Source organism: Orycteropus afer, unplaced genomic scaffold (genome assembly GCF_000298275.1).
Source record: "Orycteropus afer afer isolate SDZICR_OR568_19922 unplaced genomic scaffold, OryAfe1.0 scaffold00073, whole genome shotgun sequence".
NCBI lineage: Eukaryota > Metazoa > Chordata > Mammalia > Tubulidentata > Orycteropodidae > Orycteropus > Orycteropus afer.
Window position 1 is genome coordinate 2,443,652 of NW_006921660.1, and position 14,042 is coordinate 2,457,693.

The following is a 14,042-nucleotide window of genomic DNA, read 5'->3' on the forward strand; positions in this document are numbered from 1 at the left end:
AATTCAGTGTGCATTTTACACTCATAGCACATCTCAATTTGGACTTGCTTTATTTCAAATGATAGAAAGCCACATGTGGCTACTGACTATGGTACTGGACAGGGCAGTTTAAATTATGGTAAATCTGTCCCAAAGTTAGTAACATTTTATCAGAAAGTCATTCCATGTTCTATCTTAAAAGCTTTGACACTGGAAATGGCTGTGCCTATTCTGTAGCAAAGGATGGGAATGGGAAGAACAGCAGCAATGGGCAAGCACCGAGATGGCAGTGGAGAAGATTTCTGATCTCCTGGAGCAACTCTGGGGAGCAAGCGCCCCAACTATGACCAGGAAGGAGGTGCTTCTAGCAGATGAGCACTGTGCACCGGAGGTCATTAATGCAAGGGAAGTAATCTACAAGCAAGCCTGGAAGATAGTAAGGCTGGCTCTTGGACAGCACAATCATCCACTTGGAGTACACACTGCAAAAAAAGGTGGCCTAATCAAAGTGACAGCTAAAAAAAATTGTGATCACTATGTTTTAATTAGCTCAGGCTGTAGAAATGAGGTTAGTTAAGATCGGGATTCAGCGCTATTCCACAGCAAAGCGACCAAAACAGAAAGGACAGTTTGGGCTCTGGATGGTGAAAAGATGCTGAGGATATGAAGCAACAACACGGCCACAGTATTTTGTCCCGGTTGTTCCAATGAGGAAAGGCAAAGAATGCTACAACCATAAAGACGGACATTATCTTTCTCCTTCCCTCCCGCCTTAAACCCGGGGGACCCTCGAAATGGCTGCGTCTTTTCTTTGGAGTCTTAAAGAGAAATACAGGCATTGCACCCGTTGACGCCGTCGGAAAACGCACGCACCAGATCAGCATTGTTAAGAGCTCTCTCTCTCCCTTGGAGGCCTCGCCTGGCCCCGCAGGTCTCCATACCCGAACTCACCTAGGCCGCACACCTCGGGCTTGCTGCAGCCGTGACCAGTCGTTGCTAGCCAGGAGACGACCAGGGAAGTCAGACAACAGCGTCCCAGAACACCGACACCAGTCGCTACACCCGCAACCCCACATTCAGCTCCAGCAAAGACTTCCCTGTCTGCACCTGCGCTGGCACCGGAAGCACTTTCTGGGCCTGAATGACAGCATTCTACACCAATAGTTGTTTCCGAACTTTATGCTGCTGCGCATATCTGTAAAGCGGACGTTGTATTTTCTGGAGGAGAAGGATTTGGGGCGGACAGAGAAGTAGCCAATAGGGGAAGCGAGGAGGCAAAGGGGGAGACACCCGGACGTCCCTCCTGCGGCGGCTTCTGGCTCCCCGCCCACAGGCCTCTGCCGGCGGCTTCACGCTGCTAGTGGGCTGTAGGCGAGCGACTCACTTTTGGGGGTGTCAAGGGTGTGTACGCAGGCAGAGGTGCGAAGGGGGACGTCAGGGTCTCGGGGCCACTGTCCTCTCTTTCTCTTCGTCGTCGTAAACGCTGTCTGCTTGGAAGACGCCCCGTGACCGACGCGATGAGTGCTAACGAGGACCAGGAGGTGAGTCCCCCGGGCCGAACATCCCTTTCTCTCGCAGCCGCGGTGTCCCAGCCCAAGGGAGGGCGGCTGACCCCGTGGAAGCTCCAGCGAGACCCGGCGTCCGTACAAGTGTCTGCGCACATGTCCTTCACTCGTAAACCCGCATATACTGGCTGTGGTGCCCCATGTTTACCGGTGCCCTAGGAGGAGAAGTCAAGCATGCCTAAATGTGCAGGTGTCCTCCTTTGCCTCCACGTCCCCCAAATTTTTCATTTTTCCAAACCCCAGGTTTTTAATAGCGAGAATGAGTGTCCTTGTTACACGACCCAAGTACATTGGCACGTCTTGAATACCGTTTGTATTTTAGCGCTTGTGTACTGAATTATGTGGATTTGGAAAGCTGACCACCTTTAAACTTTAAAATCTATTGGCTGATAGAATACCCTTAAATATTTGGTGGAGGAAAATAATGACACTGGTGCCTCGGGTTTCTGTCCATATTGTTTGGTAGAAATAATTTATCTATCTGGTAGTTGTTGTATTGCTTACCTAGTGCTGCTCTGACAAGAATATACCACCAATAGGATGCTTGAACAAGCACGAGTTTTTTCTCTTAGAGTTTGGAGGCTTTAAATCTGAGTTCCAAGTGCCAGGCTTTAGGGCCTGGGTGAAAGCCCCTCAACCTTGGGTTTCAGCTCTGTCTCCTGCTCCCAGCCTACTGGCTCCCAGCTGCTGGCTGCTGAGACTGACAAGCCCAAGCTTGACAAGTAAAAAGGCACAGTCCTGATGTTACCAAACCACGTGGCAGCCATGAATTCAAGTCCATTGAAAGTCCTAAGGTTGGCATTGCAAGGCAGGCTGCTGAACAAGCGTGGCTACATGCAGGGTTCAAGCAAGCCATGAGCTAGAGAACATTCCCCAAGGCTTCTCCTTGTATACAGGAAATAGACCACATGCCTAAAGCAGCTACTCACCTGGTCGCAGTAGATTCCACCATGGAGTTGATTCCCTGTCTCTGCATGGGGAATATTATATCCAGCTGCCCAGCCACTCAACCAGGCCCAGCCAAGTTAACACACAAACTTAACTACCACAGTTGTCCAGTGGATCAGAAGTCTATTTTGAGCACACATTTACCCTCTGAATTGTACGGTTTGTGCTCAGTTATTTTCTTGTGAAATATCCCTTTGAAATCAACTCATGTAAGAGTTGTAGGGTATGCTATAGGTCAGCTGTCGGGGTACCTTCTAATTTTGTAACCGTGCAGATAAAAAAGTCACTATACAGAAGTAAAGTGACTTGCCCTATGGCAGGCTGTATAGTGAGTATGCAGTAGACTCAGGGCTAGAACCCAGGTCTCCTAAATAAGAGGCAGTTGCTCACAGTTCATTTAGAATATATTGCTTGAAAGTTAGCATTTTTACATGAAAGATTTAATAGAATTTCTGGACTAGGCATTACCTTTGAAGCAGTGAGAGTCCAATAAGCTACTTGATACCTACCTGAGTGCCTTCTAAAATTTATACATACGTATGTACATATATATATATATATATATATATACGTACGTATGTATTGAACTCTCTTGGCATAGGGCCTAAGGCATTTGACTGCTAACCAGAAGGTTGGCAGTTCAAACCCACTAGCCGCTCCACTAAAGGAAGACTGGGCAATCTCCTTCTATAAAGATTTACTGCTTCAGAAACCCAAAGAGGGTCACTATCAGTCTGAATCGACTCGACAACAGTTTTTTTTAAAAACCAAGAAACCAAACTTACTGCTGTCAAGTTGGATCTGACTCATAGCGACTCCTCCTTGTGTTTCCGAGGCGATATCACTACGGAAGTAGATTGCCCAATTTTCCATCCGAGGAGTTGCTGGTGGGTTTGAACCACCAGCCTTCTGGTTAGCAGTCAAATGAATGCCTTAGGCACTGCGCCACCAGAGCTCCTATATGTGTGTGTGTGTATATATAAGACCTATATACATATGTATTTGGGAGCTCTGGTAGCATAGTGGCTAAGGCACTTGACTGCTCACCAGAAGGCTGGCGGTTCAAACCCACCAGCCACTCCTCGGAAGGAAGGTTGGGCAATCCTACTTCCGTAGTGATACTGCCTCGGAAACCCAAGGAGGGGTCGCTATGAGTCGGGGCCGCTATGAGTCGGGGCCGACTCAATGGCAAATAACAACAACAACAACATATGTATTTATATAGACTCTGTGTGTGTGTGTGTGTGTGTATTTATTTATTAATATTCTTGCTAAGTGGATTTCTTAGCTAGTGCTGACAGTTCTGGCTCCTTGGGAAGCCTGTGGCACACAGTGTGTGCTGTTTCACAAAGTATAACCTGTGGACTCAGAATTACATCACTTGAATAATTGTTAGGCAAACATATTTGTGCTCCACCTCAGACTCACTGAGTCAAAATTTCTGTTGTGGTGCCCCTGGACCTCCATTTTAGAAAAGAAAATGTCATTCCTCTTCCACATGACTGACTCAGATCTATGAAGACAATATCCCTACCCCGTTTTCCATACCTTTTCTCAAGCTAAAGGTTCCTTCTAGCTTTTCTTCATTCATTCATTCATTGTTTTCAGTTCCTTTACTACCCTGGAATTGTGTCTGTGGACATGTTCTAAGTTTATTTTTATATTTTATTTTTAAATTGTTGCATCATACAGTTTCCTGCAGTTAGATTTTACCCCTTAAGTACTTGCACTGCTGAAAGTACTGTCTTTCATCCTCTACTTACATATTTAGGTATCTGAGTCTAAATTCTTCTACCTACTCTGTTAAATTTCATCATGTTACATGTTTTTCAAGTTCCCTTTGGTGGCATAGTGCCTAAGGCATTTGACTGCTAACCAGAATGCTGGAGGTTCAAACCTACCAGCCACTACTCGGAAGGTTGGGCAATCTACTTCAGTAGTGATACTGCCTCAGAAACCCAAGGAGGAGTCGTTATGAGCCAAATCCAACTCAATGACAGTGAGTTGGGTTTTTTTTTTTGGTTTTGGATTCTTATTCTGCCACCAAAGTGATTCATTATCTCATCAAATTGTCATCCACAAATTTGATAAGCCTACCTTCAATTTTTGTTCCCATCTAAGTTATTAATTAAAATGTGGGAAAATATTAAGGATAGAAGGACTAGCACTATCTTTTGGGCAAGGTGGTTTGTTCCCATCTAATCTTAACTATTCTTGAATGCAGTGTGAATTCCTATATTTTTTTTTTTCTATAGAAGTAGCAAGAAAAATCCCATGGTGCCTTCCTGAAATCCAGACAGACTATTTTGTGCCTTTTCTTAATGTATCAGTCAGGTTACGCTTTCTAAAAACAAAAAGCCCAACCCACTGCTTTCGAGTTGATTCTGACTCATAGCAAGCCTATAGGACAGAATAGAACTAGCCAGAAGGTTTCCAAGGCTGTGAATCTGTATGGTAGCAGATAGCCTCATCTTTCTCCCATGGAACAACTGGTGGGTTTAAATCACCAACCTTTTGGCTAGCAGCTGAATTCCTTAACCACTGTGCCACCAGAGCTACACTGTCCAAGAAGGGCATGAATTGTTTAGCTATGTCTTGTGGAACCTTGCTTAGGGAACCTTGTTTTCCAAGATTTTAGGGATTACACCTTACTCTCCCAGGTTCCTACCAACTATTTCTGTAATAGTCTATTCTAAATTTTGTCCATTTGGGTCAAGCTCACCCATCTTTAATTCGTAGGATTCATGACACACATATTTGGGAAAACTAAGATATTTACCCAAGCACAGTCTTCCTTTGCTTCTTTCATCAGTGGTTCTTCAGAGACCACAAGCAGTGCTTGAGACTTCTCATTCATAAGCCCAGAATGTTGTATGAAGTATTTCCAGGCAAGGATTGCTACTTACATTTTATTTTCTCTTGCAGTCGTTTCTTCTATCTTGGCTAGATAATTTTTTAATGTTCTTTTTCCCTGGAGAAGGATTTGATGCTTGGTAAAGTAGAAGCTGAGCAAAAAAGAAGACCATCAATGAGAGGGATTGACACAGTGACTGCAAAGTATTTCCTTCTGTTGTACATAGGGTTCCTGTGTGTCAGAGCTGACTCGACAGTACCTAACAATGATGAGATTTTTCAACATTTGATCCTTCTGTAAAAATGTTTGCAAGTGTTCCCTCACAATAATGGTAAATTATTGTGCTTCTTATTTCTCATTTCCAAGTTCAATGCTCTTTCTACCCTATGCTACTCTTTAGCAGGGTGGCAAAAGGCACATGCTCTAGAGTTGCTTTGAACTATCTCATAGCTCATTCTTCTTCCTGGTAGAAAGCAGAAAATAATAGGGTTTTCTTTATAGGTTTGCTGTGAGGAGTGAGATAATACAATATAAAATGCTTAGCAGTGCCTGGCACATAAGTTTAAAGTAAATATTATTATGTGTGATATAAGCACTCTAGGCCATATGAAGTTTTACATAGTCAACTAGGCTTGAATCAATAACTGAAGATGTTTCATTTCTTTCTTCTTTTAATAGTGATTTGGATGAAAGTTTACAGAGCAAATTCGTTTTCCATTCAACAGTTCATATACATTTTGTTTCGTGACATTGATTGCAATCCCCACAATGTAGCAGTTCTCTTCCTACTTTCTCCCTGTGTCCTCCTTAGGCATTCCTGCTCTTAGAGATTTCTTCTTGTACAAATGCTGTCCTTCTGATCTCCCGTGGTTGATTTTCTAAGGAGTGTCCCTACCTGTTGTAATTGTTCACCTTGCAGGCTGTCTGTTTGGCTAAAAGTTAAGCCACAGGAGTAAGTTCTGTTCCAGGCCTGAAGGATGACTAGGGGCCGTAATGTCAGGGGTTTCACCGGTTTCTGTCAGACTAGTAAGCCTGGTCTCTTTTATGATTTTGAACTATCAAAGATCTCCAATTTTGATCCCTTTTATGAGTGATTGGCAGTGATAGCCAGATACCATCTAGTTCTTCTGGCCTCATGGTCATGTAAGATGAGGTTCCCATGGTCCACTAGTTCCTTGGACTAATTGTTTCCATGTGTCTTTGATTTTCTTCACTCTTCTTTGCTCCAGATGAGGAAAGATCAATTGTTTTATCTTCAATGGCTACTGACAAGCTTTTAAGATGCTAGTTGCTACTCACCAAAGTAGGATGTAGAACAATGTTATTTGTGTATTATGTTAATGATCCTTCATTTCTGATCTGTATATACCACAAAACCAAACTCATTTGATTCTTTCTTTCAGATGGAACTAGAGGCATTGCGTTCTATTTATGAAGGAGATGAAAGTTTCCGGGAATTAAGTCCAGTTTCATTTCAATATAGGGTAAGAAGTGGTATGAGTAGGAGCGACTGACTGCTACTTTGCTAGAAAAACCAAAAGTTGTTAAAAATGGTGATTATTTGCTCATTAAATCTGTTTTATTTTAAACTTAGGTCTTTGGATTTTCAGACACATTTAAATGAAAATTCATTACCCTGACATCAATTATTTTTAACATTTAAAAACATTTTTGAAAGTTCAGAAACTTAAAAAACCAAGATAAACTTTTTTAAAAATTTGAACAAAATCATAAAATATTAGAGATGGAGGAAACAAGATTTTTCCTTCTTATCATAAAGATAACTTCTCTCAGTTATAGTTTTCTAAGTTATTTAGTCTTAAATTTCCACAGGTAATATTGGCACATAATAGGATTAAAATCCAGTCTCTGTATTCTAAGGCCGTTATTCTTTTTTACTACCCTATGATATGAACAGGAAATGTTGATATTTTCTTTATCTCTGTTCAGATTTAAGATGAAATATGTGAAATGTGGATTTTTCCTTAAAATGGTGTTGCCAATCAAACTATCTTGAAAATAAAACTACCAATATTTTATAAATGAATAATATAAATCATTTATCCAAACACTTATAAGTAGTGATAGAATGGGAAAGCTTTTTGGTAAAAGACATGGTTATCATTAACGTCACCATTTAAAATGTATGAGAAGTGATTATTATATATGATTATTATAGACTGTCCCAATAAATAAATTTATAGTTTTTACTTTTAGATACTCTCCTCTCTTCTCATCTCTTCTTAATTCCCTTTTAAGCACAATAATTCTTGCACTATCTCCTGGATATAACAATCAAAGGACTTTTAATGACCTAAATTAAAGATGGAGTTAACTCTAGCCCTCTGTTTGAAAGCAGCTAACTCCAACTTCCCAAGTTTGTGGCTTACTGTTTTTGCTCTTCCTTTTCTTGTTCCCCACAGTTGATAATTACTTTTATCCTCAGAACACTGTGGTCAAAGAAACAAACAACAAAAAAGTAGGAGATATAGTCTTGGTACTAGAAAAGCTTCTGGGCAGGTCGGAGAGACAGGCCATGAACATGAACTAGCTCTGTTAAGGCAGCCTTGGAAGAAATGAAAAGTCAGAGTATCTGTATACTCCCCTTACCCCATGGTCATTCACTTAGTCTTAACCTGTACCCCTGAACTTTTCAAAACATTACATTTCTGATCTGCAAACAAGCATTGGAAGCAAGTCATCATTTTAAAGACTATAATTTAGCTCTCTGTATTTGTATCACTTTTTACAGCCTAAGATTTCCCTTTTCTTCAGATAGGTGAAAATGGTGATCCCAAAGCCTTCTTAATAGAGGTTTCCTGGACAGAAACATATCCCCAAACACCTCCAATTATATCTATGAATGCTTTTTTTAACAACACCATGTGAGTAGTGTTTAATTTTCATTGTTTAGTTTTTTGTTTGTTTTCGTTTTTATTTTACTCTTTCTTTCACTTTTTTCTTAGCAATCTATTTGTTGTAAATTGTAGATCATCAGCTGTAAAGCAGAGTATATTAGCCAAGTTACAGGAAGCAGTTGAAGCTAATCTTGGAACTGCTATGACTTATACATTATTTGAATATGCCAAGGACAATAAAGAACAATTCATGGAGAATCACCATCCCATTAATTCTACGGTGAGTATGTGATTATTTTATGCCAGATTTTTTGTTTTTGCTCTGCTCGTAATTAACTTTTACTTGTACTTAATTTTTGAAAATAGGAAGGGGACTTTGTGTTATGTTTAACAGGGCAGTTGCATCTGAGTTAAATAAGAACAATGAATTTTAGATTTCTAAGCTTCTATTTTAGTTAGGAAACAACATTACATTCTCTAGAATACTTCATGGGTCTGTCAAAACAGACCTTATAGAACCTAGTATTTTAAAAATTTATTTCATCTCTTCATGAAGCTTATAATTAAAGATTTTTTAGGTAGTTCTAAAATGTGTGGTACTGCCTTGGAAACCCAAGGAGGGGTGGCTATGAGTCAGGTCCGACTTGTTGGTACATAACAAGAACAACAACAAAATATGCATGAAATTGCTTTTTCCATAAGGTTTATTTCATTGTAAATTGTCTTGCCACAGTTCAATTTGAAGGTATTACAGTTTAAGGACTTCATTGAATAGAAAAAAAAAAAAAAAAAACTATAATTATTTTAGTTATAGAATGGTTTTAGGAAATAATCAACTTTTCTGACCTTAAGCATATGCACCAAGTCATGGCCTAAAAACATTTCAGTGATCAGTGTTAATTTAGTTTTGTCTTGTGAACCAAGCTATAAGCTTTTGGACAGCAAAGGCCATTTCTTTTACTTGAGTGGTTCTGGCTTCCACATTTCCAAAAAGACACAGAAGAAAGAGGCAACTGAAGGAGCAGTACAGGGTAAGAGTTAAGGACATGAACTGCGGGTCATATCAATGGGGTTCAAATCTCGCTGTGCCCCTTACTAATCGTATGACATTAGGCAGCCTTTTTAGTCTCCATATGCTCAGTTTTCTCATCTGTAAAATGGGGATTATTAGTACTATCTACTTATAACATTGTACTAAGAATCAAATGAGTAGTATATGTAAGACATTTAGGACAATATTTGGCACCCAGTAAGCATTTTAAAATTTGAATATCATAAATACTGAGTATATGATCTTAAATGTTTTAAAGATTTTCTTTATTCTCCAGGGGAACAGGATGTTCTAGGCAGGGTATTTGATTTTTCTAAAGTCATGTTTAGATTTCCAAATTACAGCAAATTAACTGAATTGTAAAACTACTTTGGACCCTCAGAGCCTCAGTATAATGCTGGTATCATGTTTTTCATCCCAAGGACTTGATTATAACAATTGCAGTTTTATTATGTCTTTCATTGTGAACTTTCAGAAGAGTGAAACCAACAATGTGCTAAGGACATGTGATTTAATAAATGAGTAATAATAACATAGGAGTCTTGTACTTAATAAATCTAAAATATATCTGCCTATTTCAGGAAGCAGCTATGTTATCATAATTTGGTAAGTGTTGTATCATGAGTCTAAGAGATGTGTATTTTTTTCTAGACATCCATAAGCAATAGCATCTCAGTTGAAACTCCTAATACAGCCCCATCAAGTAAGAAAAAAGACAAAAAAGAACAACTTTCAAAAGCCCAGAAACGTAAACTGGCAGATAAAACAGGTTTGTTTTATTTTTTTTATTTCACAACATAGGTACATTGATTACGATATAATGTGATATAGGTGCTTATTAGGAGCCCTGATGGTGCAATGGTTAAGTGCTTGGCTGCTAACCCAAGTATCTATTGTTTGAACCCACATGAGAAAAGACCTGGCAATCTGCTCCCTTAAAGATGGTAGCCTAGGAAACCCTAGGCTGCTCCACTCTGCCATGGAGGGTCACTAGGAGTTGGAATTGCCTTGATAGCACACAGCAACAGTGCTTATTAAATATATTTGGATTTAGCAGATTAGGTCTCCATTCTTGGAATATTTGGGTCATACCTTATCTTTAGTCACATGTACACTGAAAATATTTCCTACTACTTCATCAGAAGAAACAGCCGTTTCAGGGGAATGTAACTGAGTGACACAGGTGCCTCTAAAAATGAGTCTTGAGATTGAGGAACATTAGAAAAGTGTACAAAAATTTCTTTGTCTTACTTGTGTTCTGTAATGTGTTTGGGATTTTCCTATTTGTTTACCTTTATGACAAGGAGCTCCAGTGGGAGAATGGTTAAAATAACATTTGGCTGCTAACCGAAAAAGGTTGGTGGTTTGAGATCACCAACCCCTCCACAGGAGAAAGATGCTCCCATAAAGATTTACAGACTTGGAAACCCTACGGGACAGTTTTCCTCTGTCCTAAAGAGTCACTATGAGCTGGAATTAACTCGAGGGCAGTGGGTTTGGGTTTGGTATGATAGGCGTGTGAAGAAATTTTTTTTTAAATACAGTTTTTATCTGAGGTGAGTATTGCTATACCATTAGATCTTAGCACAATAAATAATTGAATCTTTTTTCTATAGTTTACATATTTATGTAATAATAAGATTTAAGAACAGAATTTTTATGTATCCTAAATCAGAGCTTTTTGTATGGATCTTTGTTGTTGTTGTTATGTGCCGTCGAGTCAGCCCTGACTCATAGCGACCCTCCTTGGGTTTCCGAGGCAGTATCACTATGGAAGTAGGATTGCCCAACCTTCATTCCGAGGAGTGGCTGGTGGGTTTGAACCACCAGCCTTCTGGTTAGCAGTCAAGTGCCTTAGCCACTATGCTGCCAGAGCTCTTTAGAAGAGTATTATAAACTTCAGTTCATATCAACAGTAACATTTGATTTCTTTAATTTACTTTACTTAACCTGAAAATTTGAAAATTGTTGCTAATCAGTAAGCCTTTTTCCCAGTCAGGGAAAATGAAACATGATCATGTGCACATGCACATTTATATACATATATGCGTGTGTGTATATGTATGCTTGTGTGTGTGTGTGTGTTACTGGTATAAGGCTACAAGCTGCCTTTACTGGGAAGAACGACTCTAACTTTAGGGAAGTGGGTTTAAAGTGCCCTTGTTCTGGTGGCGTATTGCCTAAGGCATTTGACTGCTAATCACAAGGCTGGTGGTTCAAACCCACCAGCCACTCCTTGAAAGGAAGACTGAGCAATCTACTTCAATAGAGATACCACCTGGAAACCCTAGGAGGAGTCACTATGAGTTGGATTCGACTTGAGGGCAGTGAGTTTTTTTCTTCTATAAGGTAGTATTTTGGATTTTTGTAGTTTGTTTATATATGGTTGTGTCTCTGGTGGTGTAATGCCTAAGGCATTTGACTGCTAACCAGAAGGCTGGTGATTCAAACCCACCAGCCACTCCTCGGAAGGAAGATTGGGCAATCTACTTCTGTAGTGATACTGCCTCGGAAACCCAAAGAGCAGTCACTATGAGTTGGATCTGACTCAATGGCAGTGAGGTGTTTTTTTATTTTTTATGGTTATGTCAGAATAAAAAAGTAGCAACCCTGTGTTGGTCCCCAAAATACGTTTTTGAAATTGTAATGGTTTGTGAAATAGGAAACCTAGGAGTGCATTATACTAAAATATAAAAGCAGCATTAAAGTGTAAACAACCAAAGCAGTAAATTAACCATTTTTCAGTCTGTTTTCTAGAATTTTGATTAATCTCGTTTTGAAACATTTCAGATTTATGCCTGGACTTAAACTTGAAAGTAAACATTTTCTCGTGTTGCTTACTTAGTTACCTGTTGCTTTCATGCAGTTACATAATGACATGTGATCATTCACTTTAATTAGTATCTATCTCCATCTCATTGATAATGCACACCTAGAGTCATTAACTCCCTGTAGTTTAGATATAGAAGTTTGCTATGAGGAGCTTTAATTCTAAATAAAACTTTAATGGAACAGGCATGGCACTATGGGTAAAAATTTTAGTTACCAAAATTGGTGATCTACCCCTATACCCTTCATAACCAGTAACCAGTGGGATAAGATTCTTGAATGAAGGAGGAAAGAACCATCAGCATCTCAAATTGAACTCCAATAATATTGTTTCTCTCCTATTAGAATTATGGGGAAAATGAATATACATCAAGCATAAAGGAAATGAAGCCATTTTAAATTTAAGGATTTAAAATTATGTTCATTATTAAACGATTCTATGAGTTGGAATTGAGTTGATGGTGGTAGGTTTTGGTTTATGTTTTGTTGTTATGTGCCGTTGAGTCGGACCAGACTTATAGCGACCCCTCCTTGGGTTGCCAAGGCAGTATCACTACGGAAGTAGATTGCCCAACTATTTAAAGAGTGAAAGCACTTTGTAAACTATAAAAACTTACATAAAATGTTGTGCTTGTTTTCAAGCACTCCCAATGATTAAAGCCCTTTTAAAAGAATTAGATTGAACAATGAATATTTGATAGAGCACAACAAGTAATAAATAAAGTGGTCTTGAAGCCAAACATTTGTTTATAAGACCTCCTATCTTGATCTAGTTTCTTGGTGTGAACTGCTAATTTGTTAATCAGTAAACTGACCATTTCTTACTTAATAAGAAGCAACTTTATAAAGCAGTAAAATTGGGTAAATATATGCAACTAATAAATTAATTAGCTCCTCTTCCCTGACATTACCAATCTACCTCCATATTTTTTTCCTTGATACTAGGCTTTGTCTTGAATGGAGGTAGGGTAAATATAAAATGAAATACATGGCAAATATCCCCAGAAGAGTGCTTTCAATCTACGATGTTGATAAACTGTTTTTCAACTTTAGTAATACAGGCTTATCTCGTTTTATTGTGCTTTGTAGATATTGCGGGTTTTTTGTTTTTTTTTTTACAAATTAAAAGTTTGTGGCAACCCTGTGCTGAGCAAGTCTGTGGGTGCCATTTTTTTTTAATAGCATGTGCTTATTTCATATCTCTATGTTGCATTTTGGTAATTCTCACAATATTCCCAACTTTTTCATAATGCCATTGCACACTTAGTAGACTATACTATATTCTGAATATAACTTTTGTGTATAGTGGGAAATCAAAAAATTGTGACTCATTTTATTGCAATATTCACTTTATTGTGGTCAGAAACTGAACCTACCATATCTCCAAGGTATGCCTATGTGTGATTTAAATTTTTGTCGATTTATTATGTAGAATAGTAAATATAAGCTTATTTGTTAGACTGTTAATTGATTTTAAACTAGTTAATTGATTATAGAAATAAAGTTACTATTATTTTAATCCTCTAGATCACAAAGGGGAACTTCCTCGAGGATGGAACTGGGTTGACGTGGTTAAGGTATATATTTATATTCATTTTTTTAAAATAACTTTCTATTGTAGTTTGAATGAAAGTTTACAGAGCAAATTGGTTTCCCATTCCACAATTTATACACGTTTTGTGACACTGATTGCAATACCCACAGTGTAACAGCACTTTTCCCACTTCTCCTCCTTTGGTTTCCTTTCATCCTTCTTTCCTGTCCCTTGCTGACTTTTCTACTTTATCCCTGGGCATATGCTGCCCTTTTGATCTCCTTTGGTTAATTGATCTAAGAGGCAGTACCTCCCTGATGTTATTGTTCAACTTATAGCGCTGGCTATTGTTTGGTGGTGTAGTGCCTAAGGCATTTGACTGCTAACCAGAAGGCTGGTGGTTCAAACCCACCAGCCACTCCTC

The 14,042-nt window shown here is 39.0% G+C and overlaps 1 protein-coding gene across 1 annotated transcript in view; it reads left to right on the forward strand.

Annotated features, from left to right (window-relative positions):
* Positions 1 to 1,496: 1,496 nt before the first annotated feature.
* The window catches only part of RWDD4 (RWD domain containing 4), a 22,165-nt gene continuing 9,619 nt past the window's right edge, over positions 1,497 to 14,042 (forward strand). Inside the window, exons 1-6 of the mRNA XM_007940878.2 lie at positions 1,497 to 1,520; positions 6,750 to 6,830; positions 8,122 to 8,231; positions 8,337 to 8,484; positions 9,907 to 10,024; positions 13,612 to 13,661. Of these exons, the coding sequence (XP_007939069.1) occupies positions 1,497 to 1,520; positions 6,750 to 6,830; positions 8,122 to 8,231; positions 8,337 to 8,484; positions 9,907 to 10,024; positions 13,612 to 13,661 (531 nt within the window). The remainder of the gene's footprint in view (positions 1,521 to 6,749; positions 6,831 to 8,121; positions 8,232 to 8,336; positions 8,485 to 9,906; positions 10,025 to 13,611; positions 13,662 to 14,042) is intronic.